Genomic DNA, 13,477 nt, shown 5'->3' with positions numbered 1-13,477 from the left:
AGCAAATTTGGAAAACTCAGCAGTGGCCACAGGACTGGAAAAGGTCAGTTTTCATTCCAATCCCAAAGAAAGGCAATGCCAAAGAATGCTCAAACTACTGCACAACTGCACTCATCTCACATGCTAGTAAAGTAATGCTCAAAATTCTCCAAGCCAGGCTTCAGCAATATGTGAACTGTGAACTTCCTGATGTTCAAGCTGGTTTTAGAAAAGGCAGAGGAATCAGAGATCAAATTGCCAACATCCGCTGGATCATGGAAAAAGCAAGAGAGTTCCAGAAAAACATCTATTTCTGCTTTACTGACTATGCCAAAGCCTTTGACTGTGTGGATCACAATAAACTGTGGAAAATTCTGAAAGAGATGGGAATACCAGAACACCTGATCTGCCTCTTGAGAAATTTTATGCAGGTCAGTAAGCAACAGTTAGAATTGGACATGGAACAACAGACTGGTTCCAAATAGGAAAAGGAGTTCGTCAAGGCTGTATATTGTCACCCTGTTTATTTAACTTATATGCAGAGTACATCATGAGAAATGCTGGACTGGAAGAAGCACAAGCTGGAATCAAGATTGCCGGGAGAAATATCAATAACCTCAGATACGCAGATGACACCACCCTTACGGCAAAAAGTGAAGAGGAACTCAAAAGCCTCTTGATGAAAGTGAAAGTGGAGAGTGAAAAAGTTGGCTTAAAGCTCAACATTCAGAAAACAAAGATCATGGCATCTGGTCCCATCACTTCATGGGAAATAGATGGGGAAACAGTGGAAACAGTGTCAGACTTTATTTTTCTGGGCTCCAAAATCACTGCAGATGGTGACTGCAGCCATGAAATGAAAAGACGCTTACTCCTTGGAAGGAAAGTTATGACCAACCTGGATAGCATATTCAAAAGCAGAGACATTACTTTGCCAACAAAGGTCCGTTGAGTCAAGGCTATGGTTTTTCCTGTGGTCATGTATGGATGTGAGAGTTGGACTGTGAAGAAGGCTGAGCGCCGAAGAATTGATGCTTTTGAACTGTGGTGTTGGAGAAGACTCTTGGGAGTCCCTTGGAGTGCAAGGAGATCCAACTAGTCCATTCTGAAGGAGATCAGCCCTGGGATTTCTTTGGAGGGAATGATGCTAAAGCTGAAACTCCAGTACTTTGGCCACCTCATGCGAAGAGTTGATTCATTGGAAAAGACCATGATGCTGGGAGGGATTGGGGGCAGGAGGAGAAGGGGACGACAGAGGATGAGATGACTGGATGGCATCACTGACTCGATGGACGTGAGTCTGAGTGAACTCCGGGAGTTGGTGATGGACAGGGAGGCCTGGCGTGCTTCGATTCATGGGGTCGCAAAGAGTCGGACACGACTGAGCAACTGATCTGATCTGAACAGATGCAAACTACTACGAATAAAACAGGTAAGTAACAAGGATTTACTCTATAGCAATAGGGACCTATATTTAATATCTTGAAATAACTTTTACTGGAAAATGATCTGAAAAATATATAAAACTGAATCACTTTACCGTACACCTGAAAATAACACAGTACTGTAAATTAACTCTACTTCAATCTGTAAAAACACACAGAAAGAAAAAGATAAATAGCAGAACAGAGTGTTAATCAACTAGAAGGTAACAGTTGAAAATTCAGACTGAAGTGCAGAGAAAAGCACATTAATAAAGAAAGCGCAGAAAAAGTACAAAAGACATGGACAGAGACAAAAAGTCTAATAGCAAAGAAGTCCTAACAGGGAGGTAAATGGAATTATGTTATTAAAACATTTTTACATTGTTTAAGAGGTGACAAAATACTAATTCACAATAGACTTAAAGTTTGAAGAGCAGTAAAAGTATCAATTCATGGTAATTTACAGTACGTCAAAAAAGCACATTGCAATCTCTAAAGTAATTACTAAAAGAATAACAAAATTATAAAATTAAAAAGCTAATAGTGAAGGAAATTTTGATAATAAAATGTGTAAGATTGCTCAATGTCATTAATCACCAGGGAAACTACAAATCAAAACCACAATGAGATATCACCTCATACCTGTTAGGATGCTTATTACCAAAAAAACAAATGACAACAAGTATTGGCAAGGTTGGGGGGAAATTGGAACCCTTGTGCACTGTTGGTGAGAATGCAAAGTGGTGCAGCTCTTTATGGAAAAGAGTATAGTGATTCCTCAAAAAATTAAAACTACAACCACCACACATTATCCAGCAATCCAACTTCTAGGTATTTATCCAAAAGAAGTGAAATCAGGATCTCAAAGAATATTAGTATTCCCATGTTTACTGCAGCACTATTCACAAAAGTCAAAATATGGAAATAACCAAAATGTGGATAAATGCATGAATGTATTAAAAAATATGGTATATACATACAGTAGAATATTATTCAGCCTTAAAAAAGAAAGATATCCCATGCATGCATCCATGCAACAACATGGTTGAAACTAGAGGACATTATGCCAAGTGAAATAAGCCAGTCACAGAAGAACAAATACTGCATGATTCCACTTACATGAAATACATAAAATAATCAAACATAAAAAATTCAGTTATACAAAATGAATAAGTTTTAGAGATTGTCTGCACAACATTGTGCTTATAGATAACAATACTGTATTGTACACTTCAAAAATCTGTTAACAGGGTAGATCTCATGTTAAGTGTTCTCATCACACTAAAAGAAAAAAGAAAAATACAAGATTAATCCAAAAGGAGGCTAAAGAAAAAAGAAAGTACGAAGAAAGGGTTGGAGTACAGAAGGAAAAATAGATGATTTTTTGATCCTATGTGGAGTCAATTTGTTGTAAAGTTTGGGAAGTACAATGGAGAAGTCAATATTTGTGGCCATGTGCTGCTTTTCTTGCTCCATTGGGAATCCATCTCAATTTTTGTTTGGAGAATCATCTTTTCCCGTTTTTAATCCATGTAGTTTGCATGAGGACTGTAACCTCTGTAACTCAAGATAAGTCAATGAGCCTCAATTCTGATAATTTTGTTAGAACTTTGGGGAAAGTGGAAAATGTGGACTTGCTAGCTCTGATATTTGTAAATCCGGCAAGTTAGGGGCGGCACAATGTGGGGAGAGTTGCTATGCCATGGAGAGTTGCTGAAGAATGAAGCCACTGGGGAAAGTAGAGCTAATGGATGGGAAGAAACATGAATTCTAATGCCATCATTTGAGCTCCTGGATCCACTCCTGTCTGGATTCCATCCATGCTGAAATTTTTAGTTATACATTCTCTTCTTGGTTTAAAGTCAGTTTGAAGTAAGTTTCTGTCATCTGCAATTTCAGAGTCCTGATAGGTATGCTCAATATATGGTGTGTGTGTAACTCGCTTCAGTTGTTGTTCAACTCTTTGTGACCTATGAAGAGCCTGCCGGGCTCCTCTGTCCGTGGTATTCTCCAGGCAAGAACACTGGAGTGGGTTGCCATCCCCTCCTCGAATGCTCAAAATATATTTAGTGTTCAACAACTGCTTAGATAAAACATAAACACCATTATTACTGGCTATAATATAAGTTAATTCACAGATAAGTGGACTTGTCAAACCTCATTAAACATTCTTTGCCCAGGTATGTTAAGTGAAATTCAGATCATAGAAGAGCACAAATTGGTTAACTCTTTCAAAATATTCTGATATTAAGAAATGCAGAACTTCCAATAATTCAATTAGATTTGGTGAATGCACTGGCTATTTGAAACATCATATTTCCTCCCAGTTAGGAGGGAGCTGGATCAGTTCTCTACCTCTGTCTCCCACTCTCTCTCTGTGTGCGCTGACGGATACACACACACACACAAAACATTTTTTCTTCCAATCGAAAGCTTTGTTTGGTCAGTGGTCATGTACCGTTTTGAAAGAGAATTTTGAGCAGAGGCATTATTATAGAAATATGTTAAAACCCATTGATACTATGTAAATGCTTGAAAGAGATATATTTATTAATAACATTGATTTTGTGCTACTAAAATCATCTTTGGCAAACATGGAAGATTAGTTTATTTAGTTTTTGTTTGTAAAAATTAGTGAAAATCCAAAGGACAATTAGAATCAAACAATGGCTTGTGAAATATTATTTCTTTAAATAATTACTTTAATAATTTTTAAAGTATTAATACTTCCATTATAGGCATCATGATAATCTCTAATTTTTATAACTATTTCCTAAGAGGATATAATTCAATTACCTACTTTCAATCACAAGCTTTTAATAAAAATCATACTATTCTATGAATTTTAAAATTCTGTATAATCATTTAAAAACTTTTATGTAGTCCATATAATTAAACCTTAGAGTAACCCAAATTTGGTAATAACTTCACTTCACTTTCACTTTTCACTATATGTGGTTAAGATGTGTCAATTTCCTTTAAATTATGCAAAATGGATCAAACTGAAACTAAGATTTTCTCAAGACTTAGTGGGATTAATAACATTGTAATTGTTTTAACATACACCAACCTAAGTAGGTCTTCTTCCTTGAGTTAAATTGAAAAGTGCTATTTGTAAGAAATGTTTACTGAGCTTTCAGATTCAAATCACACTCACCTTTGTCAATTAATAAAATACAGTAGCCAGAGGGAACATGTTGAAATCAGACAATCTATGTTAAAATCAGAAACATTTGGACCATAGAGAAAAACTCAAAGTGTAAAATGCAATTGAACATAATCTTGCAGATTATAAATGTAGTAATGAGATATTAAAGGAAAAGAACAAATAGAAACAATACCCGTTTTAGTTGCTGTTCTTTTAGGCTTCTCACTGTCCTTGCAGGCTCAGAAATGAAGTTTTTATAGTTTTCACATATATTGATCCGAGACTGGGCTACCTGCATTGTTCCCTCAAGAAAAGATTTCCAAACAGGATACATGCTCCTAAATTCAAAGAAGAACAGAAAAGTATTAGGCAGAGAAAAGGAAGAATAAGTTGCCTAACCTTTTGCTCTCTGGCTAGCACCGACAAACAGAATTAATACTTTCTTTATAGTTTAAAGTGTATTTATATTGGTTCATAGGTAGTAATGTTTTTAGCATACTTAACAAGTAGAAACATGGAATACGCTCTATTTCTCTATAGCCTGACAATGGGCTGTTTTGATTCATTAGCTATTCTTGATACTGGAGTAAAGTGATACAAGGCTTACAATTCTAGACAAAGCTAACACTATAAAAAATTAGTGAATAATTCAGACTTTTCAGGCCTTTCACTGTTTCAGGACTGTCATTATGAATACCAAATTTCATTATTCCATTAAGGTATTTCCTGATTTTAGAGATGAGGTAACTGAGGCTCAGATTTAGAAGATCACCCTAGCTTACACAAGAATGTGGCAGTACTGAGATACAGACAAATACCTCTAAAGTACCTTTTCTTTCAACTATATTATATTGCTCTCTTACATAAATGGATGTGACTGGAAAAAAAAAATCATGAACAATTGCTTGTGTTCTTGAGAAGTCTATTTGTTAGACAAAAGAAGTCTATGGTATTATTGCTCTACATCTGTTTCTCTGTTGTAATAACACTTAGCCAGCATCTCATTGCAGCTTGGAGTCATTCCAACCAAGTTCCATCACCTTTGCTTGATAAATGTGCTCTCATCAATTTTTTGATAATGTCAAAGAATTATTCATCCTTTGCTTTCCGTAGTCAATTTCCTTTCAAACCTTCTCTTCTGCTTTCCTAAATGCCTTAGTCCCAACATGATCCTATACTAGTTATAAACATATTTTATAACTTATAAGAATGAGTTATACTTTGCTAAAAAGAGATATTGCATTGATATAATATTCATCTCCTAAGATTTCTCTTCTTGCGTCTATGGATTTCCTACTACAAGCAATATAGAGGACCATGTGCTGTAGTAGGAAATCCATTAGACGCAAGAAGAGAAATCTTAGGAGATGAGGGGAATAGGGAAGAAAGAATTCCTTCATCCATGCTTGCCCTTCTTCCTTTTACCTCTCCATCTAACTGACTGCTGCTCATCCTTCAAATCTCAGCTTAAATGGAACTTCCTCAGGGAAGTCTCCCTGGAGAAGGGAATGGCAACCCACTCCAGTATTCTTGCTGGAAAATTCCATGGACAGAGGAGCCTGGTGGGTTTCAGGCCATGGGGTGACAAAGAGTCGGACACGACTGAGTGACTGACACTTACAGGGAAGTCTCATGATCACCACCAAACCAGTACACAGACGCAATCAAACCCCTCACTATTCACATGGTTCACATGGTGCTAGCACTTTTCCTTCAATTATAAGTATCTATATGTAATTGTTAACGTTTGTCTGTCTCACTATGGAAAAAATTTCCTGAAGGCAGGGGTGTATGTCTTTCTCACAATTGTATTTCTATGGCCTAGCACATGGCCTAATAATTAGAAAGGTTATAATAAGTATGTATTGAATGAAAACAATGAATGGATGGATGAATGTATAAATCATAAGGACTGTAAAATAAAAGAAAAATCCTTTCATTATAGAGTTTAAAAAGAGATCTTTAGAGATTAGCAAACAAATAAATAGCAGGCAAATATTTTCAACAATGGAACACCATGAATTGCCTGAAATTCGGTTACCAGTTAGTGAGAAGATCTGGGTTCCAGTTCTGGTTTAACAATAAAATCTTCTGTAACACATCTCACTACACTTTGATTTCCTCTACTGGCAAATGGAAAAAAAAATAATAAAAATATCAGCACTATGCACCTCAAAGGGCTATTATAACAATTAAATACAAACGATGTGAAAATTCTTGCCATACAGCTTCTTTTAAATGAATAAGTAGTAAACAGTCACAGAATTGTAGAAGAATACTACAGACGTACCTTGTAGAAGTACTTCTTCTTAATATAATAGTCGTAGTTCCAATGACAGTGGTGTTTTTCATTTCAATTGAAAAAATAATAATGGGTTGTAGAGTGAGTTCCTAAAAGTTTCATTTCACTAGGCTTCATATATAAAATTTTGAAACATAAGGAAAGGTAGCAAGCATTTACAGTATTTTTACTATTCTGCTCAGTTAAGGAAAAAAGACTCAAAATTATAAAAGAAAGCAAGGACATTCTCTTAAGACCTATCACATGCTAGGCACTATGGCGTGTATTTTACATGTACTACATCATTTAATCCTTAGGACAACTTTGTAACATAGGGCATTATCCCATTCTGCAGAGGAGAAAAAGTAAGGCTTGAAGAAGCTGAGAAATTTTTCTGTGGCTATTCACCAGGAACTAGTACTCTCATGTTCATAAACCTAGACTTTGCCATTATCAATAACTACCCCTCTACTCTAATACCAATTTAATCATCTAATCTCTGACCAACACCTCTTGCTTCTCCTCACTCCCTTTAGGATTCTCACTTCAACAATTACTCAACCCAATCAGAGCCCACAAAACATTTCACCTGCCTCCTTTCCACTGTCTTTACTCCCTTCTCATAATCTCCAGTAAGGCTCTCTTTATCCAGGACTAGATTTTCCAATATTATCACTCTCTAATGTACACCCTAGTTACCTCTGCCTCACTCTCTTTCCATCATTATAATGACAAATTCAAAAACTTGTTTAAATCCAAAATCTGTTTACACCATACCAATGTCTGTGCAACAAGAACACTGCTGGAGAAAATAATCATGCCTACCTATTCTCAGTTTAAATTGCAAATAAACCTTAGTGTTACCCTTCTCCAAGGGATCTTCCCAACCTAGGAATCGAACTGGGGTCTCCCACACTGCAGGTGGATTTCTTTACCAACTGAGCTATCAGGGAAGCCCGTGTTACCCAGCAATCCTACAATATTCCCCTAATTTACTTATTTGCTTACTACTCTTATAGATAATTATTTCCTACATTTTCCTCTCTCTCAAACCTCTAATATGACCACAGTTTCAGCTGATAATGAAGCATGAAGACAAGGTCCACATGCTCCCCTCCACAGCTACCTTTCTCCCTGCTTTTGCACCCATATACTGTGTTTTCCTTCTTTTTACTCCAAAAATTACTTATGTTCTGAAGGCCAATTTTTCACATCTGTACATTATATAACCTCTGTCTGAGGAGGCCTTACAAATAGCTGTGAAAAGAAGAGAAGAAAAAAGCAAAGGAGAAAAGGAAAGATAAACCCATTTGAATGCAGAGTTCCAAAAAATAGCAAGGAGACATAAGAAAGCCTTCCTCAGTGATCAGTGCAAAGAAATAGAGGAAAACTATAGAATGGGAAAGACTAGAGATCTCTTCAAGAAAATTAGAGATACCAAGGAAACATTTCATGCAAAGATGGGCTCAATAAAGGACAGAAATGGTATGGACCTAACAGAAGCAGAAGATACTAAGAGGTGGCCAGAATACAGAAGAACTGTACAAAAACGATCTTCACGACCCAGATAACCACGATGGTGTGATCACTCACCTGGAGCCAGACATCGTAGAATATGAAGTCAAGTGGGCCTTAGGAAGTATCACTACAAACAAAGCTAGTGGAGGTGATGGAATTCCAGTTGAGCTACTTCAAATCCTAAAAGATGATGCTGTGAGAGTGCTGCACTCGGTATGCCAGTAAATTTGGAAAAGTCAGCAGTGGCCACAGCACTGGAAAATGTCAGTTTTCATTCCAGTCCCTAAGAAAGGCTATGCCAAAGAATGCTCAAAGTCAAAGTGAAGTCGCTCAGTTGTGTCCGACTCTTTGCGATTCCATGGACTGTAGCCCACCAGGCTCCTTGATCCATGGAATTTTCTAGGCAAGAGTACTGGAGTGGGTTGCCATTTCCTTCTCCAGGGGATCTTCCCAACTCAGGGATCAAACCCAGGTCTCTGTGTTGCGGGCAGATGCTTTACTGTCTGAGCCCACCAGGTAATCCAAGAATGCTCAAACTACCGCACAATTGCACTCATCTCACATGTTAGTAAAGTAATGCTCAAAATTCTCCAAGCCAGGCTTCCACAGTACATGAACTGTGAACTTCCAGATGTTCAAGCTGGTTTTAGAAAAGGCAGAGAAACCTGAGATCAAATTGCCAACATCCGCTGGATCATGGAAAAAGCAAGAGAGTTCCAAAAAAAACATCTATTTCTGCTTTATTGACTATGCCAAAGCTTTTGACTGTGGATCACAATAAACTATGGAAAATTCTGAAAGAGATGGGAATATCACACAACCTGACCTGCCTCTTGAGAAATCTGTATGCAGGTCAGGAAGTAACAGTTAGAACTGGACATGAAACAACAGACTGGTTCCAATTAGGAAAAGGAGTACGTCAAGACTGTATATTGTTTTGCTTATTTAACTTACATGCAAAGTACATCATGAGAAATGGTGGGCTGGATGAAGCACAAGCTGGAATCAAGATTGCCAGGAGAAATATCAATAACCTCAGATATGCATATGACACCACTCTTATGGAAGAAAGTGAAGAAGAACTCAAGAGCCTCTTGATGAAAGTGAAAGCAGAGAGTGAAAAAGTTGGCTTAAGCTCAACATTCAGAAAACTAAGATCATGGCATCCGGTCCCATCAGTTCATGGCAAATAGATGGGGAAGCAATGGAAAATGTGACAGACTATTTTTTTGGGGCTCCAAAATTACCGCAGATGGTGACTACAGCCATGAAACTAAAAGACGCTTACTCCTTGGAAGGAAAGTTATGACCAACCTAGACAGTATATTATAAAGCAGAGACATTACTCTGCCAACAAAGGTCCATCTAGTCAAAGCTATGGTTTTTCCAGTAGTCATGTATGGATGTGAGAGTTGGATGATAAAGAAAGCTGAGCATCAAAGAATTGATGCTTTTGAACTGTGGTGTTGGAGACTCTTCAGAGTCCCTTGGACTGCAAAGAGATCCAACCAGTCCATCCTTAAAGAAATTAGTCCTGAATATTCATTGGAAAGACTGATGCTGAAGCTGAAACTCCAATACTTTGGCCACCTTATGCGAAAAACTGACTCATTTGAAAAGACACTGATGCTGGGAAATATGGATGGCAGGAGGAGAAGGGATGACAGAAGATGAGATGGTTGGATTGCATCACCGACTCAATGGACATGAGTTTGAGTAAACTCTGGGGGTTGGTGATGGGAAGGGAGACCTGGCATGCTGTGGTTCATGGCATCACAAAGAGTCAGAGACAACTGAATGAACTAAACTGAACTCAAGAATAGCAATCCAGCAATTGTGCTTTTTCCTACAATATCAACTTTTTCCTTTCTACTGGATCATACATATAATATCTTCCATCTTAAAAATAAATAAATACATAAATCTTCCATCAACCCTTCCATTTCTCTCTAGCTATCACCCCAATGTCTGTTCCCTTTAACAGCAAAACTCCTCGAAAGAAATGCCTGAAATTACTGCTTCTGTTTCTCTTCCTAGTCACTCCTGATTCAATTCAAATAAGGCTTTAACATTCACCATTCTGAAATCACTTGTCAAAGTCATCAAAGATCTCCCTGTGGGCTAATCCAAATAGTCAATTCAAGTTTAGGCCTATTATTCAGCCTATCAGCAGTACTGATCTAATTTATCCTCCTTAAAATGTTTTCTTCACTTGGCTTCCAGATTATTACTCTCTCTTGGTCTACCTTTATCTCACTAGGCACAGATTAGTCTCCTTTGCTGGTTCCTTTCGATGTCTTTGCCCTGTAAATGCTGGAGTGTCCACACAGTCCGCTTCTTCTCTCCCACAACTTCTTCTCTCCCATAACCACACAGTCTCTTAGATAAGCTCATGCAGTGTCATGGCTTTAAATACTGTCAATATGCTGACTATTTCTGAATTTTTAATTCAGACATCTTCTGTAACCACTCAGTTGCCTGTTTAACATATCTGACTTGGATATTTAGTAAGTATCTTAAAACTTAATGTCTGAAACCAAATTCTTGATTTCCCTAAAATATTCTATTAATCTATTTCACCTCATTGACAGCTACTCAAAACTTCTAGGTGTTCAAGCCCAAACCACTAGAGTTATCACTGATTCTTTTTTTCCCTTCATATTCCACATCTGATCCATCAAGAAATACTGTTCACTAGATTTTTTAAATATAAAGGAAATGGATTACTGTCTATCTCTGTCTATCCACTGCTACTACCCTGGTTTTAGCCACCATTATCCCATACTTGGATTACTATAATAACCTAAATGACCTCTCTCTGATTCTGCTCTTATCTTCCTAAAGTCTATGGTCTACACAGTATAGCCACTGCAGTGCGCAGCACTTCTTAGTACTGTGTGTTCTTCTTACTATGCTTACTATATTTATCATAGAGTGACATAATGTTTAATTACTCATATGCTTATTGTCTTGTCTTTCATTAGAATGAAGGCTTTTATTTTTCAATTAGAATAGAATATGAATTGTAAGATATATATTTTTAATTAAAAGTTGAGTCATTTTAACAAAAAAAGATAACAATGGCACAGGAGATATAAGGCACAAACTGTGTAAGATATACATGAAGAACTTAGGATACCCCTTTATTAGAGTGAAGACACTCTGATTTTATCTTTACTTTTACAAAGCAGAAGCTTTGTCTTATTCACTCTGGTATCCTCAGCACACAGAACAGGGTCTGGCACAGCAGGCACTCACTCAATATATATTTATGGGAGGAAGGAGAGGAGGGAATGATAGAGACCACATTCAAACCCAGGATCTGTCTGGCTTCCAAACCTCTGCTATTCTGTTGACATAAGATTGCTCCTGGTCCCAGCAATACTATTAAAGAATTTTTTAAAGAGTCTTGGACTTCCCTGGTGGGGCAATGGATAGGAATCCAACTGCCGATGCAGGGGATATGGGTTCAATCCCTGGTCTGGAAAGATTCCACATACTACACAGAAACTAAGCCTGCAAGACACAACTACTGAAGGCCATGCACCTAAAGCCTGTGCTCCGCAACAAGAGAAGCCACTGCAACAAGAAACCTGCACACCACAACGAAGAGTAGGTCCTGCATGCTGCAGAGAGAGAAAGCCCATGCGAATCAATGAAGACCCAGTGCAACCAAAAATAAAATAAAAAGTAAAAAAAAAAGTGTCTTCACTCTAATAAAAAGGGTATCCTAAGTTCTTCATGTATATCTTACATAGTTTGTGCCTCATATCTCCTATATCATTGTTATCTTTTTTGTTAAAATGACTGATCTCTTAAATTAAGATATATGTATCTTACAATTCATATTCTACTATAATTAAAAATAAAACTTGCCATAATAATTAAGTTATAATTAGTAGAATCCAAAATATCGATCTAGGATTCCTCACTGGTCCAGTGGTTAAGACTCCATACTCCCTCTATTACAGATTGAAGTAAGTCAGAAGAGAAAGATAAATACTGTATATTAATGCATATATATGGAATTTAGAAAGACAGGACTGATGATCCTACATGCAGGGCAGCAAAGGCGACACAGATGTAAAGAACAGACTTTTGGACTCAGTGGGAGAAGGCAAAGATGGGATGATTTGAGAGAATAGCACTGAAACATGTACATCAGCATATGTAAAACAGATGACCAGTGCAAGTTCAGTGCATGAAGCAGGGCACCCGAAGTCAGCGCTCTGGGACAATCCAGAAGGATAGGGTGGGGATGGAGGTGGGAGGGGGATTCAGGATGGGGGGACACATGTATACCTGTGGCCAATTCATGTTGATATATGGCAAAAAAAAAAAAATCACAATATTGTAAAGCAATTATCCTTCAATTCAAATAAAAAAAATTAATGGGAAAAAAAAGATCCCACACTCCCAAAGTAGGAGGCATGGCTTCGATTCCTATGGGGAACTAAGATTTTACATACTGCATGATGTGGCAAAAAAATTAAAAAAAAAAAAAAAAACTGATCATATACCACCTAAAATCATGCTGTAAACTATTTCTCATATAACTAATGCACTGGAAAACAGATCAAACCTTATCAGGAAAATTTTTATTAGGAAACAAACCAACAAATTTATTTGACTGCAGCAGTGGTCACATAAATCTACATATGTGATAAACACCACGGAACTTAATATGCATACACCTACATACACAAAACGAGTGCATATAAAACTGGTGAATTCTGAATTAGACTGGTGGATTGTATCAATATTGATGTCTTAATTGTGATGCTGTATTACAGTTATGCAAGATAATGCCACTGGGGAAACTGAGTGAAGATCGTAAGAGCGCTCTTTGTCTTATTTCTTAAAACTGCCCATGAAACCATTATTACTCTTTTTAAGTAAAAAAAACAAACAACAAAATCACAGATCTTTTTTTTTTTTTTTTCTTCCAATTTATTTTATTTTTAAACTTTACATTAATTGTATTAGTTTTGCCAAATATCAAAATGAATCCTCCACAGGTATACATGCGCTCCCCATCCCGACCCCTCCTCCCTCCTCCCTCCCCATACCATCCCTCTGGGCCGTCCCAGTGCACCAGCCCCAAGCATCCAGCATCATGCATCGAAC

General features: G+C 37.3%; 1 protein-coding gene across 3 annotated transcripts in view; it reads right to left on the bottom strand.

The window, feature by feature from the left end:
- FCHSD2 (FCH and double SH3 domains 2) overlaps nt 1–13,477 on the bottom strand; it is a 294,896-nt gene that overhangs the window by 159,485 nt on the left and 121,934 nt on the right. Inside the window, exon 1 of one of the 3 annotated variants that reach the window (XM_027562971.1) lies at nt 4,745–4,898. The exons of 1 other annotated variant lie outside the window; for it this stretch is intronic. In XM_027562971.1, coding sequence (XP_027418772.1) covers nt 4,745–4,885 — 141 coding nt within the window. In that variant the 5' untranslated portion in view covers nt 4,886–4,898. Of the gene's footprint in view, nt 1–4,744; nt 4,899–13,477 lie in introns of those variants that run through there. One more of the 3 variants, XM_027562972.1, reaches the window with a different exon arrangement.

This window comes from Bos indicus x Bos taurus, chromosome 15 (assembly GCF_003369695.1).
Source record: "Bos indicus x Bos taurus breed Angus x Brahman F1 hybrid chromosome 15, Bos_hybrid_MaternalHap_v2.0, whole genome shotgun sequence".
Taxonomy (NCBI): Eukaryota; Metazoa; Chordata; class Mammalia; order Artiodactyla; family Bovidae; genus Bos; species Bos indicus x Bos taurus.
The sequence above is the reverse complement of the archived record's forward strand: the minus strand, read 5'-3'. Positions and strand labels throughout refer to the sequence as shown.